General features: G+C 45.9%; 1 protein-coding gene across 2 annotated transcripts in view; it reads left to right on the forward strand.

The window, feature by feature from the left end:
- The window catches only part of LOC126536453 (uncharacterized), a 355,533-nt gene that overhangs the window by 164,025 nt on the left and 166,120 nt on the right, over positions 1-25,388 (forward strand). For both annotated transcript variants that reach the window (XM_050183418.3, XM_055073277.2), the window contains exons 6-9: positions 305-383; positions 6,265-6,428; positions 6,696-6,883; positions 23,154-23,313. In XM_050183418.3, the coding sequence (XP_050039375.2) occupies positions 305-383; positions 6,265-6,428; positions 6,696-6,883; positions 23,154-23,313 (591 nt within the window). The remainder of the gene's footprint in view (positions 1-304; positions 384-6,264; positions 6,429-6,695; positions 6,884-23,153; positions 23,314-25,388) is intronic.

A 25,388-nucleotide genomic window follows, 5' to 3' on the forward strand; every position in this document is an offset into this window, starting at 1 on the left:
TTGTAATAGCTTGTATAGCCATAGTGAACACATCCTTGTTTGGCTGCTGTGATATTCTTGGATCAGCGCTCTCCCTAAGGCCCCAAGATAAAATGAGCTGCTGTCCACCTCGTCATTCTTTCAAGACACAAACCTTCTTCTCAATTACTGTATCAGACATGTTCATTAAGGTTTTAAAAAAGGTGTGATCTCTTCGTGAATGCATTTTAAGCTGCACCGGGAACTAGACTGGAACCAGCAGGGTGTGTCTCTTACTTGGAAGCCATGAGCTGAAGTGACTGTTGACCCTTGCTGCTTGATTCAGGTGTTGGGCAGTGACTGTGGGGATGACTCAGCCGAAGTCGTGGTGGACCTGCTGTCACAGCTGGAGAAGAGGGACACTGGTAGGTGCACCTCCATGACTTGTAGAAAATGTGCAAGTTGCGTTGTGCTTTGAGATGGACTCGTGTGACGAACTGAATTCTGCAGACGGGAGTTGCACCGCACACTGTACACCAGCTGATAGCTGCTGTTGCAGATCAGCCTCATGATTTTCAATGACACATCATGGGCACTCAGTGTAAGCAGTGTGAGAAGGGTGCAGGATGGGTGCCCTTTCCTCTCTTTGACCAAAGTGGCCTCCTTTCAAACTAAACAAGTTTTTATTCCGTAGTAGGGGTGTGCAAGTGCTAAGTAGTAGATTTCTAATCAAATGTCGAGTCAAATAAAGAAATAAAAAGCAAAATATAGAATATTTCATTGCTTACAAGATGCGGTGCTACAAAGTTCGGGAGTCTTAGCATTGCAGAACAAGGATGTAGCAAGCTATCGGTAACTTGGGCCTGTGGAAGTCAAGATATGCAGTACGGCCCACTCTTAATAAAGGGAACTCCAAATTAGTATGCTGGCACTGATTACAGCTCAGTTCTAGTACATGAAGATCTGGGAAATATTTTTGTTGAATAGTATCAACTGCTTTTTTTCACCATGAAGCTAAAGAATTAGTGACATTTTGGTGTACTGAAACCGATGAGGTTCTCACTTGAATGTTGGACCTGTGTTTGATGGCAATTCTTCATTGCATAGCAGGTTCTGCTTTCCAGTTTTCCTCCAAAATACAGAAGAGCTTGCCCAACTTTACAGTAAATCGGTTATAGTAAGGCCAATCAGCATGGCAGATGAAAGTGCGGGCCACGCATCGTGTCATTTGGTCGCCGCTCCGTGTGGAGTCATCGCCGGAGCTGTGCGAGTTGACTGCAGTCAGCACTGATGGTAAGGAGCAGGTGCCATTTCATTGTCAGCTTTGGTGAGATTTGCTGCCTCTCAAAAATTCTGAAATTGGGAGGGTCCCGGCAACTTTGCAGTAAACTAGAATGCTTTGCTCTCTTGTGCAGAATACAGCCATGTCCCCTTGGTAGTAAAGTGTATCACAAGCGCTTTTGGAAGAGCTATATGATGCCACATTTCATTCTCACATTTCTAACAGAAATTTGCAGCTGGGTGTGGGGAATGCACAAGGAACTAAAATGACACTGAAAGTCTGGTTTTCAGACCAAAGTGCTGCGAATCGTTACTGCCAACGCCAGCTTCAGTGCCCTTACCTTTTTAGCATTTTTAAAGGAGAGTCCATATGTAATGAGCTATTGATATAACAACCTCTTTTCGCATAATCGAGTTCGTTATAAAGGGGTTTGACTGTATGTTTGTCTGGGTGACTTATCAGTGATTGGTCTCAAGATCAAGCATATGAGTTAGATTCATCACGATCTGTGTGCCTTCCAGCGTCTAATCGGCCCGATGTTCACACACATTCTCAAATACACGCTGCTTTTGTTGCTCTTTCCTCTGTCCGCATCGCGTTATTATTTACATTGGTCCTCGACTCGAGCTGGACGAGCCTCATACCAACATAGGCGGCACCGACCAGTGCGGCTCCATTCTGCAAATTGCAGTGTTTGGGTGCTGCGTGTGCAGTGCCCGCATCGGGCCGATGACGGGAAGCTCATGCTGTAGAGCGGAAGCGGCTGCAGAAACAGGCTGCGAATGCATCGGCCAGGGTGGCCTGCCCGCAGCGCGCTCAGTGAGCGAAAAGTATGTGCCACTGCACACTCAGTGGCACACGCTCGTGACCTAAATTGGCAAGAGGTTCACTGAATGGTGACATATACCCAGTGAAATTATGGTGTAGCTTGATAAAGCACTGGCATAAAAGGCATTCATTGAAGGCGGCACATACCCGGTGCATCTGTGGCACAGCCTGCTAATGTGTCGGGTTGCCGTCCTTCAGGAACCCTTGCAACATGGGTTCAATTCCCTTCAACATCGAGGAAGTCTAAGGGACCTTTTTCATCGTCATAGAGCAGGACATCTCTAGTGGCACATACCTAGTTACCCAAGTGGGCTTCAAAGATGTTCATTGAACAGCGGCACACACCTACTGGCACACAACCTCAGTGACTCAAGTTGGAATCAGAGAGGTTCATTGTAGACTAGAACAGACCGAGTGACACATACCCAGTGCTCCAAATCGGCTCCTCCAAGCTTCTGAGCTCCACCTCATCAATACGATGGACGCTACAATTATCCAAAACAAGGTGCACCGACCTGTGCCTTTCACATGTCAACATCGAAGGCCTCAGGCCAGCTGTCAAGTATGGCCTAGGTCATTCATGCCTTCAGGTTTGCAGTGAAATCAACATGCAGCCTGCAATAGACCCTATGCAAAAATATGCCACCTGTGGTGGCCACCGGAACCACAGCGCAGAAGCGCCATGTTAGGGGAAGGCCAGAAAGATGCCCGAATCGGTCGGCGCATAGATAAACAGAGCTACTCCGAGCTAGCCTGCCTAGGGCACTGGCACTCCTGGTTCTGATGTCATCTCGAACTCTTCACAATGGTCAACTCCTGCTGTGTTCCACAATGTCACCAGCATGGATATCACGACGGGAATGGCAAAAACATACGTCTGCATTTGCTCTTTCGCGTGCCGTGAACACTCGATGCATGTTTTCTCGTCTTGCGTTTTGTCGCGGATCACAGTTTAAACTCGTGTCATTTTTTTTTTCTGATAGACTGTAAATTGGAATTTCTGGAGTTATCTATTCTGAAAACGAGACATAGCGCAGTAATAACAGGTCAGCGAAATTCTCTATCTCTGCGCGTTTCGTGAGGCGCTGAAAGCAGAGCACCGAAGCAATAAATTATCTGGGTATGCAGGTAAATGACTCTCCTGCATACCCGGCCTAATATAGCGCCCACTCCATGCATTAGGGTCCTGGAGCTGCATTTAAGCTGCAAGAAACATCGCACATTTCCGATACATGTTTACCACAGCTGGGAATAACGTTGTTGCACTGCCGTCACACAGCATGCCTATTTGTGTCACTCACACATATACCAAATGCGATCGCTGCAGGAAATATTCTTCAGGCCACCTTGCAATCAGCGGCAGATTGCTTTGACCACAAGAACTCTGTGACATCGTTATTGTATGGCTTGCACGCGCTTACATCGATGTGCTTTGGTGGCTTGCGTAATCTATCGATTTCGCATGTCATAGTACAGCAAATGTTTTCTTTCTGCAAAGGAAGCCAACATTCATTGAAATCAAAGAATGCAGAGGAGAATTTCCTTTCATTTTTATTTATGACGTTGGTTGACTGGAAATTAATACTCAACCATTTGTGGCATGCAAGATAATTGATTAGAAAGAAAAAGGCATTGTTACATTCCTAATGCCGTGTACATCTTTTGGAGGTGTCTTACCACAAGTTTCCCCAAGACAGTCTACTGCTGAAGAAGCGGATTGTTGCCATAAAGAGAGACCCAGGCCCTAATTTTGTGATTGAGCAATCAACTAGGGTATGCTCAAAACATTTCAAGCCAGATGATTTCATCTGCAATGTTGCAAGTGGACGTTTCTTGAAAGAAAATGCAGTTCAATGGCTCACATGCTCTGGCGATGTCCCGCGTTGCCTAACGACTTCCTCTCCAGCGAGGCCGAATGGGAGGAGGCCATCAGAAGCACGGTACTACGAAAGCAAGCCCAGGCTATCCAGAGGGCCCAGGAAAGAGCGGAGCGTCACGGCGTTCTGTCCTTTACGTGGGCGCGGCCAGCGGCTACAATGGCCTCCCGTTAGGAGGTCCTGACAGTAGCTCCTCAGGATTAAATAAAGTTCGTTGCCTGTCTGTCTGTCTGTCTATTCGAATTTTCATTTTCAAAACCAGCGACCAAATGGAGGCCTCCAAAGCAGCGGCCACTGCAGTGCATCAACAGTGCGCCCCAAAAAAAGGAGAAGCGCTGCAGGGTTCGATGAAATATGTGTCCAAGAAAGCAATCAAGATGACGAAGCTCCTGCAAGCCATTGCGACTACGAATCTATGGAGTTGGCAGACCAGCCAGTGGACTTGCCTGCTAAGCCAACATCACATCTGGAACCTTAAAGGAGTACTGACACAAAAAAAATCCACGTGGTTTTTTCTTCTTTAATAAGTAGTTAATGACCCAGTAATCACGGCACGAAACCTCATTTACTTCAGAGCACGACAGGTAATTATTTGCAGTCTTTTTTGTGGGGACCAGTCTAAGTTTCGGTTCCAGAGAGCAACGAGACGGGACAAACGGGAATGTAAACAAAGTGGTCACGTGTTCGCAAAAAGCCATGACGTGTGCTCTGACGTGCAGCCAGCGTGCGCAACCAACTTGCTAAATATTGTTGTGCGACTGCCGCATCGGTCGGGTGACCGCAGCCAATGGCAGCGCCGGTAGTGTGAACGTCATGGCCACGTGGTAGACCCGGCGGGGCGGGGCCGGCGAGCGGGCGCCTCGCCGCTCCGATGATGTCTGTTTTTTTTTTTTTCTCTCCCTGGTCGAAACGCGGGCCTCTTTCGCCGCTGACGGTGGCACATAAATCGGCGACAATTTGTTTCTGACACAAAATAACTTCTAGAATAAAGTGGCCTCGAAAGAGTCCGAGCTGTAAAACATTGTGCGAAATAGTAAATCGTTGGCGTGATTTCTGCTCGGACGCGGTAAGCGCAGACGCGCCAGCAATCGTCTGTATACGAAGCGGCTCGCCTGACTGGCCTGTTTACTCATCGCTACTAACGGCACCGGGAAAACTAACCGTATTTTCACTTAAAGGGACACTAAAGGTTAATATTAAGTCAATGTGGACTGTTGAAATACGATCCTAGAAACCTCGAAACGCTTGTTTCGTGTGAAGAAGAGACTTATTTTAAAAGAAAATGCGTTCTGAAGCGTCCGCGTACCTCTAGCGCAGTTCAAATCACCCGCCCTCCGATCGAGGAGTATTGACGTCATGGTCTCTTACTGACGTTGCGCCGTCGGTTAGCAAAACGGCTCCCGCAGACGGCGCTACGGCTTTTCTGCACAAAATGCAAACGTGCGGCCAGAAACAGCCAAGACAGAGCCGACAGCAGCGCGAAAGTGGAACTATGGTGGCTAGCGGAAGGGAAAGCGCACGACGATAAGCTGCGTGATTGCATTGTTTGCGTGAACAGATGTTTCCATTGATTGTCTCTGTATTCCTTTGCAGCGGCAGTGAAATTTTGTCCTGTTGAAATTCAATATAAACACGCTTCGTTATGTGTAGGTTCTAAACACATGGTGTTCTATGGAAAAAAAAAAGATCAAAAGTTCAGTACTTCATTATATTGAGAATTTCGTTATATTGAAGTTCATTATTTTCCGGTTTAACTGTATATTTCTCCTGAGCACTAAAGTCACATTCACTTTAACTAACCTAATGTGGGTTCTTTCTTTAACTGCCCTGTGGGGTGAATTCACTCATTAAAGGGATGTGGTTGTCACTCTATGGAAGTGTTTTCAATTGCCCTGAGCCAAATATCGCCGAGGACAGAGTACCCATATACAAGGTGCTGCAGGTTTGCTTGTTCTCCTCAGACTGGGCACGGGTGTGCAACTCGTCCAAATGTGCACAGGATTGTCTTGGGTTTCGTGCGCAACGTGCGTCGGTGTGCAACACTTTGTCGGTGTTGCTCAGTGTGGGGATGCTTGCAGAGAAAACGTTGCCATCCTCTCTGTGCTTCGTGCCACAAGTTCCTTCAACTATGCCACCAGAAACATGTTGTTCTGTATGCAGGCTCGGCAAACTGCAATCATCGGTGGATTAAATGGTTCCCAATAAGGTGCCGCAACAAGAACAAAGAAAAAGAAAAACAGTGCATGTTGGGCGCTACCTAAGCACAAACTACACTTGTTGGGAAGTACCAAGGATGGGTGCCTGCTTGTCCGCTTGCAGAGCTATCGCGTGCACGGGGCCGGTGCGACCGCCTGTCCGAGGCCCTGGCACAGAGCGAACGAGAGGTGGCGGCATGCAGAGACGCCTTGCACGACTACCAGCTGCAGATGGAGGCTCAACGTGCGACCCATGAGGCACTGCGCTCTCACGTGCATGACCTGCAGGTGATCTACGCCATGTGCAATGCAAAGTATCACATAGTATGTGCTTTTTTGGTGGGTTGGACAGCACAGTCAGGGCTAATTGGATGATCATTTACCTGAGTTTTGCAATCGGAAATGGGACACTCGAAAGAGTAAAGTGAGTGCCACTTGGCATTGTCCAGTTTTACATATCTGGAGCTCAGTGAGGGAGATGACACGCATGAAATTGTTTCCCAGAAACAAGTGAAGAGGCACGTTGTACCAGCTGAATGTATTGGTCATGTGCAGGTTCAACTTGGTGAGGCTCGAGAAGGCTGCGAGTTCCTGCAGGCAGAGCGTGCCACCTTGGCCGAGGCACAGCTGGAGTCTGAGGCCGAGATGCGGCGCCTCCGCGGTCTCCTCGAAGCGGCCCTAGAGACCTCGCGCGTTCTCTACCAGCGCTGTGCCAAGCTGTTTGCAAAGTGCCAGCAGAAGAGGTACCTTGCTAGTCCACCAAGTCATACATTCTTCAGCATTTGTATTCCAGATGAACCTGAATGCAGACGCATTGACAGAATATGTGTGGCTGCTTACTTTCCTCGAGTGTAAACAAGCACAGTCTGAGGTTGCTATCAAACATGTACCCACACTGTTGGAAACATAAATGGAACAGAGGGCCTTCTTACAGGGTGCGATAGTAGGCATGATGTTTGGTGGTCTGTGCCAATGCAAAGAGCACAGCTCTGGGGGGGGGGGGCAGACTGGTGATGAGTATAAGAACGCCCTGCAACATGCCAGGGAATGCTTGCTGCGCAGCAACCAATGGCATCAGCTGTCTGTGGCAATTTTCTGTACTTTGTAGGCTGGAAAGAGTGCGAGATTTACAATCACACAATATTGGGAGTACTGTGAGAAAAGTATGGCATTACGTTTTACAACCATTTTGAGTATCACAGAGTCAAGGTCGAGGTGTTGCAACTGCAGGAACGGCTCATTACCTTTGGCACGCTGCGTTGTGGAAGCTGCCGTAAAAGCGACACTACGGGTGTGCGACGCACATGCAAGCGCCAGCTTCTTTTCTACGCCAAAGGTGAAATGGCCAGATACGTAGCATTTCACTTACAGCCTCAAAAATATTTACTTCATTCCAACTTGCGCGTGGGATGTGCATGACTTTTTTTAAAAAGATAATTGGGCTGAAAATTGCCTGTGCAGTGCAATCGGACACTATACCAAACCCACCTTCGTGGCTTTTGTATTCTTTACCACATAACAAGAATGTATTGCAGCGAAGCTGGTTTTAGGAAACCGGTCGCTTTTGTGCAATGCATACTAGATCCAGAAGTACATGTTGCTGGGCTAGTCGGTTCATATCGCTGAGTAGACCACAAGTATGATCGCTTTGGCGCAAACAAGGAAGGATTTATTTATGGTCTACTCAGCGACTTTGCCCATCTTTCTTTTATTGCTAAAAAATCAGGTGCACATTAGATTTCTACTTTGTTTGGAGCTTTAATGTCATTTATGTCATTTCTACATTAGTTTTCTGCTTTGGACGCATTGAAAGCGGGCGCACATTTGATTCAGAAGTATGGTAGAATCGAGAAAGTACTCAGGGTGTCCACCGACCGGGAAAACCGGGAATTCTCAGGGATTTTGAGTAGTTTGGAAAAACTCAGGGAGAAATCAGGCAATTTGTACCTCTATCAGGGAAAATTAGGTGTAATTTTATTGAAAGAGTCAAAAGTCACGATAATGCTGGCTCGAGGAAATGTAATGAATCGTCTTTGATGCCCTGTCATTGGCTGGAGGAGTTGCCAGTGTACAGTCAACGACTGACTTTCTGGATTCCCGATAATTTGGACGGCTTCGCGGCACCACCACGTACCCCATAGAGTCAATGTATCAGAACGTCTGAAATTTCGGACGCAGGAACTCTTCGCCATCCAATTTTCTGAACGTTTTGCTGTGACCGCAGGTCCAAAACAGCATTAATCAATGCCACCACTGCTGCCGTTTTGATTATCTCGCCGCCTCGAACCAGCGCTTTCGCACGCTGGCAGCCGTAGCCACCACTGCGGCAACGCTAGGCCTAGCTGATTCGATGTTCGCTATGAAGCTTCTTACCATTGGGTGTCGCGCTTTTTATTTAAATAATTTGCTGCTGGCAGCAATGGCACGTATCTGCGTTTGTTGTCCTCGCAATTGGCTTAGAAGCTTGGAAAGCACAGTGCGTTGCATAATGCTGGTTCCCAAAAGTCAGCTTCGCCTCTGTACATAAATGTTACTTGGTGAAGCATATGCAAAAGTATTGCAGTGAAGCATAACAAGTGTGGGTAGGGGCTATTGCCATGGGACACATTATGTGTTCCTTAATTATACACGCGTGCACCCGGTATTTCCTTTCACAGTACGAGCACCAATATTCCTATTGCGTGTACCAACAGGCCTGCAGAGCGTTTTCAAATGTGCCTGTGGCGGATGGAGCCTTTAAGGGCAGTAAATGACATGCATTTATTTTTTCCAACTGGCCAATTTTTCAGACGTTTTTGCGACCCGTAGGGAGTTCGAAAAATCGGACGTGGACTATGCAACTGACCAAGAAAATGCTTCAAATGGTCCGTGGGTTGAACAAGTCGCAGAAGGAAGACAGAACAGAAAGCACCTACGCATTGGCGAATGAACGAGAAAGGAAGCGTGCTGCCGCAATTTTGAGCTCAAAAAACGAAGTGTTCGCTGATGCCGAGATGCAGGTGTCCCTCGTCTAAACCAAAATAAAGTCTTTAAAGCAGTGAAACACAACACTTGGCGTTGTGCACGGGCTGAGAGTATGTCAGGACAGTTGAGGTTAACTTACGAGCTGTTGAGAGAGAATCTCAATTGTGACAAAGTTTGGGCCTCATACCACTGAGCTTGCTATCAGTTGATAGAAATATCTCTAGAAAATATTTGCTTCTGTATGCATCTCCTTTTTATTTGTATTTGAGAATGCCCGACTGGATTTGCAATTGTTTTCGAAGACATTTTATTTGCTGTGCATTGTCTAACCCCTTCCTTTTATTCTTTTTTTGAATAAGATGAGCACTACTCCTTAGTATTCAAATTGGATTAAGTGGTTTGTTTTTTTAAATTTTTTTCATATGCTTACTAGAGAGTGACAGCATCGGGCGATATGGTTTCAGCCGATCTTGACATAAAACATAGTTCTGCATCACTCGGGGAATTTCGCAAAGGCACTCAGGGAAAACCTGGAAAATTCAGGGAATTTGGAAATGTCAACTTGGTGGACACCCTGGTACTGCCAAATGAATCAGCAGTATGTTTTAACATTTCTTCTGCACCTTGTTTAATTCGGCCCACTGGCTAATTTGATCACTTCTGTCAGTCCTGTGACGATCGAATTAATGGTTTTGACTGTACCGTATTTTAGCATGCATAACCTTCACCACAATTCAAAAAATGTAACAGTAAAGTCGGGGTGAGGATTATACGGAACTTTTGCCTTGAGGTGAAGCCTTACAGCAGCAAAAAGTTTGCCTAGAAGTGTGGGTTCACTAGAGTACATGCAGTGCTACCCTGCAGCGACACTTCTAGAACTCCTCATTCATGTTAGCTCAGTGCACTGTCTCACCTACCTATAAACTAAAACATTTGGCGATGGACAACAAGTTTGTAAAGACACTGCTGCTGTTCTTGCACGATGCAGAATTGGAAGTTTTTATTTAACATTCTTCTTTAATTCCTTTAGTTGTGCCTTTAGCTTCCTTTAATTAATTACAGCTTTCTTTTGAACTAATTTGAACAGATTTGAATTAATTTTTGGGCCCATTTAAGTTGGAGTTATCAAGATTCAACTGTTAATGTTTATTAAGTCTAATTGGCAGTGCACTAGCTAAAGTGAATTCATAATGAGGCATGATGAATAGATGCTGCCTTACAATTTCAAGTTTGAGACACATACAGTGGTAATAGCACTGTACATGTTTTCCAGAATACACCATAAACAGGGAAAATTTTATTTTCTAATGTTGATGCAATAAAGCGAGCATCAAGTTTGGGACTAGTACTCTATATCCAGTAGCACTCTTACACCTTGACTTGGTAGTTTTGGTAGCAGCGCCAGAATCGCCTGGTACTGCAGTGAAGCTGGGTTTTCTGTGCTGCTCATCATAAACGCTGCAGATAACTTTTTTTTTTGGCACCTCTCTCTCCATTTTTGTACTGTGTGAAGAGTTTTACATATTCATAGTCCACGCCATATTAAAGAGAAATTATGATTGTGTGGCACTTCTTCAGCTCTAAGCACACACAATTTTAAAACCTTACTGATGCGATCGTACGATTTCCCAACACCTGTGTTTGCGATTGAGAACACGACAAGATTTCCCAGACAAGTTACGCTTATTTTTTACTGGTTCACTGGAAACTGGTTTCTGGAAAAGGCTATCTTTCGGTTATAACAAACAGTACATCGCCAAACTTGAATCATATGATACATTTCGGGCCGTTAGATCCCATGCAAATAGAAAAGGCGCGAGGCTTATGCAATCGAAAAGAACAGCTGTCGACCGCAGAAGCTTTTCTGCAATGCTTGCCCACCTGTCTCATGGGAAAACACCAATTGCACTCGGTTTCCTATTCCGGTACCAGCAAATATTCTCCAGGGTTGTTGCAGCCCGCATTTACAGCTATAGCCGCCAACCCTTGTTGCCACGAGCACCTTTCACCACATCGCCAAACTTGAATCATATGATACATTTCTGGCCATCAGATCCCATGCAAATAGAAAAGGCGCGAGGCCTGTGCAATTGGAAAGAACAGGGCTGCCGACCGCAGAAGCTTTTCTGCAATGCTTGCCCACCTGTCTCATGGGAAAACACCGATTGCACTCGGTTTCCTGTTCCGGTACCAGCAAATATTCTCCAGGGTTGTTGCAGCCCGCATTTACAGCTATAGCCGCCAACCCTTGTTGCCACGAGCACCTTTCACCACATCGCCAAACTTGAATCATATGATACATTTCTGGCCATCAGATCCCATGCAAATAGAAAAGGCGCGAGGCCTGTGCAATTGGAAAGAACAGGGCTGCCGACCGCAGAAGCTTTTCTGCAATGCTTGCCCACCTGTCTCATGGGAAAACACCGATTGCACTCGGTTTCCTATTCCGGTACCAGCAAATATTCTCCAGGGTTGTTGCAGCCCGCATTTACAGCTATAGCCGCCAACCCTTGTTGCCACGAGCACCTTTCACCACATCGCCAAACTTGAATCATATGATACATTTCTGGCCATCAGATCCCATGCAAATAGAAAAGGCGCGAGGCCTGTGCAATTGGAAAGAACAGGGCTGCCGACCGCAGAAGCTTTTCTGCAATGCTTGCCCACCTGTCTCATGGGAAAACACCGATTGCACTCGGTTTCCTATTCCAGTACCAGCAAATATTCTCCAGGGTTGTCGCACCCCGCATTCACAGCTATAGCCGTCAACCCTTGTTGCCCCGAGCACCTTTGCCCATCTGGTGCCTGGGGCGTACTGCCGTTGGTGGTCACTGCAAGCTTTTAATTGCTGACAACCCAAGTGCGCTGCCATTCTCTGCTGCAAGTGGCACAAAGTGTGTCATGTGGGTCAGCTTCGCTCTAGCAGCATCGTAGGCGTCGTATTTCGACGTCACCCCCCCAGCTTGATTTCGTTTCAGTTTCCCGTCACAATCTGTCACAATCAGTTTTAAAATGACGGCATGCGTCTCAAGTTGCTTGGGCTCCTCCACGTCGATGCACGTTGGCGCCTCATGCCGCAACACACTGAGGGGGCATTGTCAAAACTTCCCGCCAAATGCCCCAATGCTAACGTATGTGTACCGAAGCCGCAAGAATGACGGAGCCCATCTCGGGCTGCTCGGGCCCCATCCAGCTCGGTGTGCGTCGACCTCGGCGGGTGTCGGTGCCTCGTGCTGCAACAATTAGCACGCTTCTCATTACGGGGATTACATTACATTTTCAGTTTCTGTAACTAATCTTCTATTTGATTCCGAAATATCATCACTATAAACCATGTAGAAGCGCTCTAAAATATTTGTTTTATCAGCCAAGGTGGCAAAAAATTTCACGGAAATCAAGAAAGAGCAGCGTTTTTCAAGCCACATTACTCTGGAGCGGCGCAACCGAGGGCCGCCATCTTGGTCTCGTTGGAAATCGCATTCCTCAGTCTTCAAATTTGCCATTTCACCTATCTCCTTCATACAGAAACAAGCACACAAAAAGTAAATGATTGAAGGTGGTGCCGGAGTCTGCTATTGGCCGTGCCTGCCACGTGACTCCAGCGCGGTTTGCCATTGGTCCGGCGCTCGTGTTGCCTGCTGGGCTCTTTGGACCTCGTGAGCCTGGAAGTCTCCACTCTCCGTAATCTGGACGTGTCAAAACAGGCGCTACGTGGACATCGCAGTAGTGTAGCCGGTCCCTACATCTGTAAACGTCTCAGACTTGCAGCTAAGCATTCCAAGCATCGGTGACGCAGACTTCGCGACCAAGATTCACGCACAGAATCCTCAGACATGCGGCTAAGCTTTTCAGCACTCGGTGTTTCGAAATTCGCGACCAAGCACATCGCGCATGCAATCCTCGTACCGCGGTTAAGCAGTTCGCGCATAGAAGTCCCCCGACTTGGCGATCAAGCACATCGTGTACGGACATCTCGGACTCTCGCCTAAGCAATTTGTGTGTTGGGACCTCTGACTGTGCGAATAAGCACATGGAGTGTCGACTTCTTGAGCGCGCAGCTAGGAATGTTGTTCTTCAGCGCCTCGGACTGCGCGAATTAGCACATCGAGTGTCGCTCCTCGAGCCCTTGTCTGTGCATTTCGCGCATCGGCACCTTGGACTGCGCGAATAAATGCATCGAGTGTCGACTCCTCAAGCCCAAGACTAGACATTTCGCGCGTTCGCACCTCGAACTGCGTGACTAGCACATTGAGGGTCGACTCCTTATATCTGCAGCTAGGCATCTTGCGCGTCGACACCTCAGATCTGACACCAAGCACATTGCGCATTTACTCTATGATCATCTTGTCACGATAGCTCGTAACAATATCTATCATACCACCCCTTCATAAAGATAACCTCATCATGAACTCTGTTCAATAGGCCCCTTGGGCTGGCACAGACACCGGGCTGCAGAAATGATTAGGGGATCCTACAAAAGTACAATTCTGGAAACCACCTAGCAGCTGCATATCTATCACTGGCTCTCTGATCCTAAGATCCACAGCCATTGTCAAGTGAGGATGACTTCGAAGGCTCTTGACACTCAGAGCCTTCATTCAGTAACATGGTCAATTCTAGCAAAAAAAAAAAAAAGCCTCACTGATTGTACTGGAGACTGCTATCAATCAGGCAGCCTGCAGCTACAACACTGGAACTAAATTCATGCCCACACAGAGTTCTGCACCTCACTTGGTTTGAAACCCAGGCACCATGCTCTTTGTAGAGCAGCAGTAAAGAATGCCATACAAAAAAAGGGGGGGGGGGATGAAGGCACACCAGACCAGAGTCCACATGTACAAGAAGCCCCACATCACAAAACACCCCCAAGACTACAGATTTGGTGCCTTTTAGAGAACTGAAGAGAAGTTTCAACTTCTCTTCAGCTGGCTGGTGCATAAAGTAGAACCTCATTCATACATTATGGAAAAAAAAAATGTGAGAAAAACGGAGCCCATCTGTTTTCACAAAGCTGTCTTTTGCCTTTCTGCTCAGTTTCTGGGGCAGATTTCTTTGTTACCATTTAACATATTGTTACGTGAACGAAGGATTAAGGACTGGAAACTATTTACAAAGTATGTTTACAAAAGGTAATGCAGTGCCGAGCCAGTTCAGCCGACAGCTCGAGAGCCAGAGAGCGTTCGTCGTCTTCGTCGGGGCGCCCGCGTGCATCGTCCACAAGAAGCACGCAATGTGCATGTATCAATATTCTGACTCCATTTCTTTTGTCACGTTCCTCGGGCTACAGTGCAGGTCGTGCCATTCTCACTTTCTTATCTTGACCCTTTGTTATTCACAATATGACTATTTGTCTGCCCCGAAAGTGTGCTTGATGCGAAGGTAACATAAAACATGGCACTGCAAAAAATTTGTATTGCGAAAAAAGAAAGCAAGAATGTCACAACCTTCAGCATGCATTTAGCTATGCAGTCAATACTTAACAAGCCTTCTATCATGCTTTTTAAATTCCCCAGGCTCTCCAGAAAGTTCAAGGCAGAAAAATTGTGCTCAATAAGATTCAATAAAATGTTCTCACAGTATTGCTCTGAAATTTTAATGGAAGCATCAGGGAGACATTCTAAACATTTTTGCCAATTTTCATCAAAATACATGAAGAAATAAGGAAGTTTATTTTCAAAGCCACGTCCCCGCTTAAGTCTGTCAAATGTTTCCCCACTTCGGATCGTAGATTTTCTCAGTTGGTATGTTTTTTCTCACATTTTTTTTCCCCATAATGTATGAACGAGGTTCTACTTAATGCACCAGCCAGCTAAGGGCTCCCCTAAAAACATTTAAAAATATTTGCACTAGAAATATGAAAATCCACTCACTTATAGAGCATTACAAGCAGATTTCACGTATGTGATTAGTTTCTATGTAGCCAATATAGTTTTTGAGTTATGTCCTACACAATGACAAAATATAGAGATATTGTGGGCACTTTATAGCGTAATAAATTTTTGCAAAAAGCTTTGTGCTGTAGCTTATTTAGCTCTCTGTAGACCGCTAAGGGCCAATATTTATTCAAACAGCATCTACGATTGCTGCAACTATGGAAGAAAAATGAGGATACCTCAACTGAATTTTTCACAATAACATGAAAATAACCTTGTACATTTATAGTTGTCTTATACTAATGAAATTTGGTGTACATACTCAAGCTTGGAGGTATGTACAGTGCTGATACCTACATGAAATTGCAATATCTCCCAGCAGTAGTTGCAAAATACAAGGTTATTCTCAGGGAATCAAGAAAAAAAAAATTTGTTGATATGCTCTAATCTTTTTGCATATTTACAGTAATTGTGCACGCTCTTTGGCTCTGACTTTGTGATCTACAAAGAGCGAAAGAAGCTACAGCACAATGCTTTTTGTGAAAATTTAGTACATAAAGAAAGTTCAAAGATCACTATGTTGTGCCATTCTGCATCACATAACTAATAACTAGCTAAGAGCTACGCAAAAAGTAATGAGATATTTGAAATTTGTGTAGAAAACTCTATAATTGGCTGAATTTTGAAACCTCTAGTACGAGTAATAAAAAAAAAGTTGTTTCGAGGAGTGCGTCTCCTTTTAACAGCCGCTGCCGTGCCGACTGCCCGACCTGAGCGCATCGCCACAGCTGCCGGTGACACAAGCGTCAGCTACAATTTATTTTTCACCCAAAACAGGGACCAGTGAAATAAACCGATGTCTTAATTTTATGTCTTGCACCAAGTGACGACCGCACTGCCAAAGTCTGTAGCACGAACAAGAGCTATGGTACGAGGCAAGTTAGACTCCACGAGTCTGGCCGCCGCTGCACTGCATGAGAGACTGCCTGACCGCATCACCCGCCTCGCAGTCGGCATGCCGTAAATAGCAGCCTATCTTGGTTTTTGCGAGAATTGATGCGATGAGAAATAAAGCATTATCGAAATGATGCATTTTGCGATTGTCAGCGATGTTTTTCCAATAGGGGTGTGCGAATATCGAATTATAGATTTTGAATAAAATATTAAATGGGAGAAAATGTAATGCTGTCTTTTATGCTTCCAAATTTTGTGCACTAAACTGTGCTGCACGTGCTCAGGAGGCTAATCGCATTACTTAACAAGAATCATGCTAGATATCAGTAACCTAGGTACCTAGGAACCAACATGGATAGTAAGCGCTACCCCTATTGAAGGGAACAACCAAATTAGTACGCCAGCACTGATAACAACTCGGTTTTGTTGTAGCTTCGACGGGGCGGCCGGACGAAAAGGGTTACGGCATGGTCGAAGATGCAGAGAACGTCTTCGAACGTAGTACGCGTCTGGTCCGTCTGCGACGCGAGGTCGTAGTAGAGACGCTGCCCCTGGAAGCCTAAGTTGCTCAGTAAAATGGCTTTCTTCCTCTTGTCTTGTAGTGCCTCGCCTCCGATTGCCTCGAGAAACGTGCAAAAGTACCTTACGTGAGCCATGGTACCGCAGGAGTGCCGGGTAGCGCCAGGAAAGACGGCATGGGGGGTACGAATGCCATGCCGGGCACTGAGAACAAAGGCGGAGGAGACGTAGTTGCGGCGTCTTGCATGCCGGAAGCAGGAGGAGGAGCAGAAGTACGGCAAGGGCACGTAGGAAGCAGAGTAATGGTTTACCTCGTCGCCAGTTTGTTGTAGCTACGACGGGGCGGCCGGACGGAGGGTTTACGGCATGAGGCCTAAACGGCCGGGGCGCGCAGCGCCGCAAGAGCCGGACTGCTTCAGTCGGGGACCAGACAAAGAAAGCACTTTTATTTCGCCGAGGGGAAGCAGGAAGGCAACTTAGAGCGTTTGGCGCTGAGTGGCGCCCTGATGTAAAGACCCAAAACCGAAACCAGAAGTTAACACAGGATGCCACAGGTTGTATACGTAGGTCTGGGAAATACTTTTTATCAATAGAAGGTCTTTCAAATAGAACTGAGTGCTTTCTTTCCACTCTGAAGCTGAAGAAATAGCGAAGTAGTCCTAAATACCAGTGGGGTTTTCAGTTTAATAGTGGGCCATATACTTGCAGAAAACAGGAGGGAGGCTTTTTCTACCGTCATGTCAGGTGGTTTCCGTGGTTGTCGTCGGCTCACAACCGGTGTGACAGACAAAAGCGGGGAATCCGGATCACGCCACTCGGTATCGCTCCAAGGGCCCATCGGCACCGCGTGGGTCTACCACGGTCGGCGCTGGAAGAATGGTTGTTTCGTGCGCTCGCTTTCCTTGGGGAGGCAGTTTGTTGGCTTTGCGAGGGTAGTGAATTGCTCTGTGAATCAATGCCGTTGATTTGGTATGAAACCGTAACTTTATTTGCTGACGCCCGATGACGGCATCTGCTATTAAGCCTGATGGCTTAGACCGTGGCCAATGGTGTGGCAAATAAGGCTTGCTGCTGGGCAAGTTAATTCATAATTCTTACGAAGAATAAAATGCGCAACCCAAAGAAGGACGAGAGTTTAAGGAACACGGAGTAGCGCAAACTTTGAACCACATTTATTCTTGTCATACTCATCAATATAAGCGCATACTAGCTCATGCGGAAAGAGGTGGCACACTGCCACAAAACAAAAAAACAACGCTGGCATTTTAAAGGTGCCCATGAATGCGCTACCTTTAAAAGAGTCGAGTGCTGGGCTAGTTGGTGCAAAAGTCTAGATGAAGTCGGAATACTGCCTCGAGGAGGAGACGTCTCCAAGTTCAAGATACCTAAGGAGGTGGAGACACAATTACTTGTGGACCCCATACCTAGAAATATTCATCCTGTCCACAGCAAGGGCAGAAGGGACGCCAGGGCAGAATGCATTCTGGGTAAACTGCACCAACAACAAAGCTCAGCCCTTTTTGTCGATGCAACTAGTTATGGATCGGGCAACCGCTACGCTATTGCAGTGGTCGATGAGAACGATAAATTAATAAGCGTGGCGTCACTAAGAACGAGCTTAATTCATGCCGCCGAAGAAGCAAGCGTAACACTTGCAATTACAATGAGGAGAAGCTCCACAATTTTCTCTGGTTCCCGTACAGCTATTAGGAACTACTCAGCCGGCTTCGTCTCAATGGAAGCGCACAGGTTACTTATACACAATCTTAATACTCATAATTACGAGCAACTGGATCACTCACACCTAGTCTGGTTTCCAGCTCATCAGGGCCACTCGGGCAGCCCCACTGGCTGCAATCCTCATGAGCAAGCTCACTCTGCTGTGCGAGATCTCACATGCTGCGCATCAGATCAGGAACTGCTTCAGGATGACTGCGGCTTCTACAAAGACCCACTTAGTACTTTTCCCGAGATCACCTCACACTATAGGGACGGCAGGAGGTATTTTCTTCCCCCCCCCCCCCCCCCCCCATCAGAAGCTCAAACGAGCTCAGGCAGTCACATTAAGAATGATTCAAACTAAATCTTATCCCACACCTTTTGTGCTTAACAAAATTGACCAGGATTTTCCCGCGGAATGTAAAAGTTGTGGACACACTCCGTGTCTGTTTGATCATATGTTTTGGCTGTGCCCCAACCAAAGGGCATCGGATCTCTATAGTGAGGAGGACTGGAGTCGGCGCATATCCAGCGAAGTCCTCCAAGATCAACTCCTGGCCGTCCGGAGAGCTCACGACATCGGGAAAGCCTTTGGCCTACCGGTGCTTATGTGGGTAGAGCCACCGACTTAGCCTGGGGGCTTTTGCCCTCGGACCCTAGTTTTTCCGGACCAAAATAAGGTTCTTGCCATGCCATGCCATGGGCTAGTTGGTACACACTGTATTTACTCACATAATGATCGTGCTCATGTAATTATCGCACCCCTGAATTTTGTCGTCAAAATTCGATCTTTTCTTTCGTGTGTAATGATTGCACCCTGAACTTGTCGCAGCAATATGTCGTGTGCCAAGTCTAGCTAATGATGATTGCGCTTACCGTCTGTCGAATGCCACGCGAACGACTCTTGAAGACATACAAAGCGGTCTGCACTCCCCAAACATTCTGAAGCAGATGCTCCATTTCATTCCTTGCATCACTTTCTGCGCTTCTATGAAAAAAAAAGCTACAACAAAGCTTACCCTGGCTTTATTTTTGTAGGCTTCATAATGGTTTTGGTCAACAACAACAAAATATTCTTTCCGTCTGCACTCGTGGGCATGCAACAAATCGCGAGCTGCAACGATAGTAGCCACGTTTACACTGTTACGTTAGAAGTGTATCCTATTCATGCGCTGATGCTTGTAACACTGCTAATATATTCGCCCGTCCTTAGTGGTAACGTGCCTTGTTAGGATAGTAGTGAAGACAAATGCCACAGTTTCCGCAGCATACCCACCATGTGTTTCTATGTCACGGGTAGCTAAGCACGCCCATCTCTGTTTCTGTCCCCTCAAAGTGGACATGGCTATGTTATTGTCGCAAACTTGCGGATATTTACGATATTATTTATTACTGACATGAAAGAAACTGTTTCAATGCACGTAATGTACTCACGAGAAGGAAAAAAAAAATCGTGTTCGGCACGTTCGACTTGCTCTGCTGACCGCCATTTTTGTTTTGGTGTCCCGCACTGTTCAGCGGCAGCTGCCTGCTTGTTGACTTGTCATCCCGCAGCAAACGCGAAATGAAATTTTTTTTGTTTTTTTGCGGGAAATTTAACTCGCTTAATGATCACACCCCTGAATTTGCATCAATTTTTTTGACAAGAAAGTGGGATCATTATGCGAGTAAATTAGGTACATTGGCCAGACGCGGCAATGCATCAATGACCAACTCTGGGAGCATCCAAGAAATCTAGCTAATAAAGAGAAAGCACATCTTGTTGACCATTGCAGCAGCTGTCCCACTTGTGAACCACGTTTCTGTAGCATGCAAATCCCAGGTAAGAGCAAGCAAAAGACCGCTCGTGAAACGTTAGACGCATTTTTTATCGGAAAAGTCGGTCAGGAATATGTAAGCAAAGCATCGACTGCTCTGTACAATGCAGATATGAAATTCCTTTCATGCTGAGCTTAATCACTTAATGTTCAAGAAATTCCATTTTTCTTTGAAACGGTGAGTCTCTGCCACTTGTGAATATATATACCTGTGGGTATGGCTTCAATAAAATCGGTTGTTAGGTGCACCTGTGTTCATCTTCCTTTCTGTCGTGCTGTCCCGTTGCACTACATTTCAAGATGGTTCTCGTGCCATGCCTCTCGACACAATATTGAAGGCTTCCATCAGTTCTCAAGCAGTGGTGTCTGTGCTTCTGCCTAAGCAATGGTATGGCTGTGACAAAAAATTTCCGCCTGCTGATGTAATGATGGGCTGAAAACGATTGTAGAAGGCTTGTCGCTAATGTGCTCCTACAGGTTCATCGGGGATCGGTCATGAGATCACATGAACAGTTAAATTGACGGCTGTTGAAATGACGTTCGGGTCCACGGTCGACCAGCCGGCAACTACCGCGAGCATGTGTACCAAGTTAGTCCGTATGCTCGCAAGTGACTAGAAAGCTCTGAACTGCGTGAGTCTCGTATCACCGAACTCTTGTATTCAATGTGATCAGCGTGCCTTCTGGTGGCTAGCCGGGCCCAATATCCACACATGCTTCCATGCTTTGCACATGCACTGCTTTTGTTGTTCGCTCTGTTTGTATACCGTTAATCGTTTCGACCGGCTGACCTGGTAGAACCTTGCAGCAATAGGCGTCACACACCGTGGTAACTCTGTACGCGTCAAGGCACCGACCATGGCCGAGTCATTCGGCATAGGTACGAATTATTCTAAAGATCAAATATTTATGAAATTGAATACTAGATGTTTGATTCAAAGTTGAATATTCGAGTATTCGCACACCCCTATTTTTTAAGCACCGTATGCGACAGCTTTGCCTTGAAGCCGTTAGGCCTAGCTACACTTGCTCGGCAGTAGGTGGTGATGGACCGCTTATGTGGTCGGCATGGGAACCCCCCGCGAGCAGAGCACTGTTTTCAGTACACTAGGGGAGTTTTTAATACACTAGAAAGCTCCCTGCGCGTTGTTGCGGGAAGCTGTCCACTATTGCATTCCTTCCTTAACCCTTTGAGGGCTTTTGCTGTACATGTACAGCGCCTGAATGATGTTTGACATTTCATGCACATTTTACACCACTGGTTGTTGAGAGGTGCTGCCATCTCTTTGGAGTTGCCCAAAGTGTGTTTCCCCCCACTATTGAGCACACCTCGACTTGTTTAGTGCTCAATCACGCGGTCGCACAAGTTTTGTTCGCAACCTCCAGTGCATATGTGGCAGAGATGCTATCATTTCTTACGGCTGCCAGAATCGCATTTTCGTTAGCACAGCGCGGCCTTAGTCCAGACATACTAATCAGTTTTTGTTTTTCTTTGCCTTCAGTTGCGTTTCCCTTTCAGTTATGGTTAGTGTATTCACGTACACTGGGGTGTGTGCAGTTGTCTGGTGGGACTGCACATGATGCCTCTTCTAGCGGTAACTGCTCAAGCGTTTCTTCTTACTTGTTTCTGACGTGTTGTTTCTTCATTGCTTGCTTTTTGGCCAATAACTTGCTAGCCGTAAATTTCGCTAGGCATTTTCCTCAATCCCTTACTGTATAGCATATCTGTGTGTATACTGTTGGTGTGAGTAAAGCGCTTAAAGTAAAGCTTTACTCTAAAAGCTTTAAAAGTAAAGCTTGCTATAAATTTTTGCGGCATTCATTATTTTTGAATCGTCTCCTACTTCTAGAAACAGCAGTAAAAGAGAATTGACCGCAGAGGCACGGTTCTTCGGAAAACGTTCGACCCTGTAAGGGTTAAGAAAAAGCGCATTTTTGCAAATTGTGGAAGCAGCCGGAAATAGTTGCGTGCAGTACACTGCCGCATGCACACATGACCACAGCGAAGTAAGTTCTATTTGCACCATCTAGACAAAATTTGGCCATTGAAGCAGAGTCTGTTAATACTAGAATTTGTCGTATTGATAATATAGGCAGACCAGACTGAGTGATAGGAATGGTCTCTTATATCCAAAGGTATGTTGTGTATGGCTCCATTGTAACAGACATGGACTGTGTAGTACAGTGAAAGCTCACAACTTAGGATTTCACGGGGTCTTCATCTAAGTGGACTTCAGTATTGCGCACATATCCCAATTATTTTGTCACCAGTGGGCTGGTTGGCAACTGACCGGCCATCACAATGTAACTGGTGGGTTTGACGCCACTGCACAGGCTGTTGTGAATAATTTTTCATCCCGAAAGGCTTACACCATATTTGTGAGAATCAAAATGAAGCTACTGCTGACCACAACCACTGCAGATTAATGTGTGGTTGGTAGTGGTACTATCGTGGATCGGAGACCAGGCAGTTCCGAAGGCACTTGGCCAAGATGACATCATGCGCGGTGCTAAATACAAGAATGGAAAGAGGCACAAAGCATTCCCATGGGGTTTCTGCTGAGAACTTTTGCAATGTGGACTTCCCATAGCTTCTCAGTTGAACACCAGCACCGCTTCTGCCCTGTTGCGGCACTTGGCCCACTCCGAGGATCTAACGAATTAACCAGTTAAGAACCAATTATCTGAATTAGCTGGAGTTTAATGCCGTTAAATAAAGCTTGTACTTTCCAGAACCAGAGGGTGTATCAGAATTAGTCATTTTTTTTTATTAACGAGAGGTCAAATTAATCAGATGTTACTACCCAAAAGCCATTCTTGCCATGAAAACCAGAAAAGACAAAAGGATAAAAGACGTGTCAATGCTGCCTTAGGAAGTTCCCACACCATCTCGCCATGATGTTTTCGATGCCATCTGCAGGTACTAATTAATTGTTTATGGCTGAAGATGCCAACATTGTGATTTAAAGGAACCAAAAACTGAATTTAGAGCATTTAAAGAACTTTGAGTGCTACAATGGGCCCAATCACTTAGAAATCTGTGACATGAAAGATGCTGGTGTTTCACCATGAAACTTGGAAAGTGCTGTCTGGCTTGCATTTTCTCTGTAATAATCCACTTGCTGCACTAAACTGGTTTAATCTGCATATGCACCCCGCACTTTGCAGTGTGCGGCTGTCCCAGCTCGAGTCGCAGCTCGAGCGACCCATCGCCGAGGCCACGGGGGCCAGCAGCGGTCAGGCCCTGGCCCAGCTGTCGGCCAAGCTGCAGGCCTTCCTCAAGACCAGCGTGCTCTTCGCTGCTTCGCACCTGCAGCTAGACTCGGAGGTACGTCACTCACGGCAGCATCACCACTACTCGGGCTCCGTCGTTTCAAGCGCAAGCAGTTTTCCAGGGCTGCCAATTCAGCCACCGTACCAGTCAACGGTCTAACCTCGGTATAATGAACACGGGTATAAAATGTACGTAATGAAGTCAATCTTAAATGTTTGTTGCTGTTATTTGCATGAAACGGATGTATGGTCCTAACGAATTGGTGTCAAACAACCTTTTTTTGTTCTGGTATTTCTTTCAGTTTATGGAAAATAGTTCAGTTCTGGTTCATCTCCAGAGGGGAAAATAATAATGGTCCATACTAGTTTGAACTGGTTCAAGTTCATTTGCATAACCAAAGAATAATTACTGGAACATAGCACAAACTTATTTTATACAAGAACTCAGTGCTGCTGTTAAGCTGCACAGAAAGATTGCACCTGTTCTTCTTCAGGCTGCACGAAGCTACGAAAGATCCAATACTATAAGTGAAGCAAAGCTTTATTGAGGGAGCGAGAGGAGAATATATTAAGGAAATGGCAAAGAGGTCCTTTAGCCTGCTTCTCCGCTCAGGGTGGGAATTAAGGGTCTGAGGAGCAATGATGCCAGGCAGTAGCATGTGACTATATACACGCTTGTGTTAAGAGGGCCCATTGAGAGCCTTGAATCTGGGCCTGTGGACAGCTTTGATGGCTCGCTTCATCAATATTTCCAGTCAATGGCCTAGTAACATTTTTTTGCTGAACTGCCTTGTTAATTGGTGCTACTGAAAAGATCACTGTCTGCCATTCAAGTCATACTGTAGGCAAGCAACCAGTATACACTGATCCCACTTGTAGCAATACTGGTTTTCGCATTCTATCGGATATAACAACGGGCAGCCAATGCACTGCCAACTTTTCTGTGTGTTCTATGGTAAAATAAACTGCTTATTATCATGCACCCATGCCATGTTATCGGTTAGAACAACTAAATCTGGCTACAGAGTGTGTACTCTGAAAGGAATAAAGGTGATGACCATGTACAGCGACAGAACAAGTTCTTGCATAGCATAATGACAATGACACGCTGCTTTCAATCTGATTACAAAAGCACACTCAAATGATAAGTAAACGTTTAAGCTAGCAGCAACAAGTTGTGTCGTGTTCTTGACTGTTTCGGAGAATTGTGTGCGTCGCGGAGACAGCAATGAAGTGCTGTCTGGGACTGATAACAGTGGACATTAAGTGTAAATGAAGTTCCATTCTGTGAAGGTAAGGTTCGCTCGTTTACTCTTTTTCTTATTGCCAGAATTGGAGGCATGCTTCGTTTTTGTTGTTTTTTTTCTAGAAAATCGGGGACGTGTTCAGTTTCTGCTTTGTTTAGAAGCTCTTACGTAGTCTTTATGTTAGTCTTCTGCTTTGAACCCATAATAAATGGGTTCAAATTTGATTTGTGGTCGTGTTAGAATTGAGGGAAATACTGGCAAATGAATCAGTGTTTTGTTTTGGCGTATTTTTTGCCTGTTTGATTCAACCTGCCGGATAATTCGACCAAAGTCGTGGTCCCGTCAGAGTTTAAATAACTGAAGCCAACTGTGTATGCACTAGTTTCTTTTTTTATTTCAAAACTCAATAAAAGTGTGGGGTGCAGCTTATACAGAGGTGTGACTTATAATCCAGAAAATATGGCATTGGAGTTCTCATGTAAAACGTGTGGGGCATCGCATTTAATCGTACCCACATACATTTCACTTTGTGCAGGACAGGGTGTCTACCAACAGGGAAAACCGGGAATTGTCAGGGATTTTGAATAGTCTGGAAATACTCAGGGCAAACTCAGGGAATTTCTGCTTCTATCAGGGAAAATGAGCAGTAATTTGGTTGAAAGGGAACGTAAGTCGCGGTAATGCTGGCTCGAGTTACACGGAGGAATTGTAACGAATTCTCTTTGATGCCGTGTTGTCCACTGGAGGAGTTGCCAGTGTACCGTCAACGACCGACTTTCCGGACATGCAGTAGTTTGGACGGCTTCACAGCACCACCACATCCCCCATATAGTCAATGTATAAGAAGGTCTGAAATGTCAAACGTGAGAACCCTTCTCCATCC

Source organism: Dermacentor andersoni, chromosome 3, assembly GCF_023375885.2.
Source record: "Dermacentor andersoni chromosome 3, qqDerAnde1_hic_scaffold, whole genome shotgun sequence".
Taxonomy (NCBI): domain Eukaryota; kingdom Metazoa; phylum Arthropoda; class Arachnida; order Ixodida; family Ixodidae; genus Dermacentor; species Dermacentor andersoni.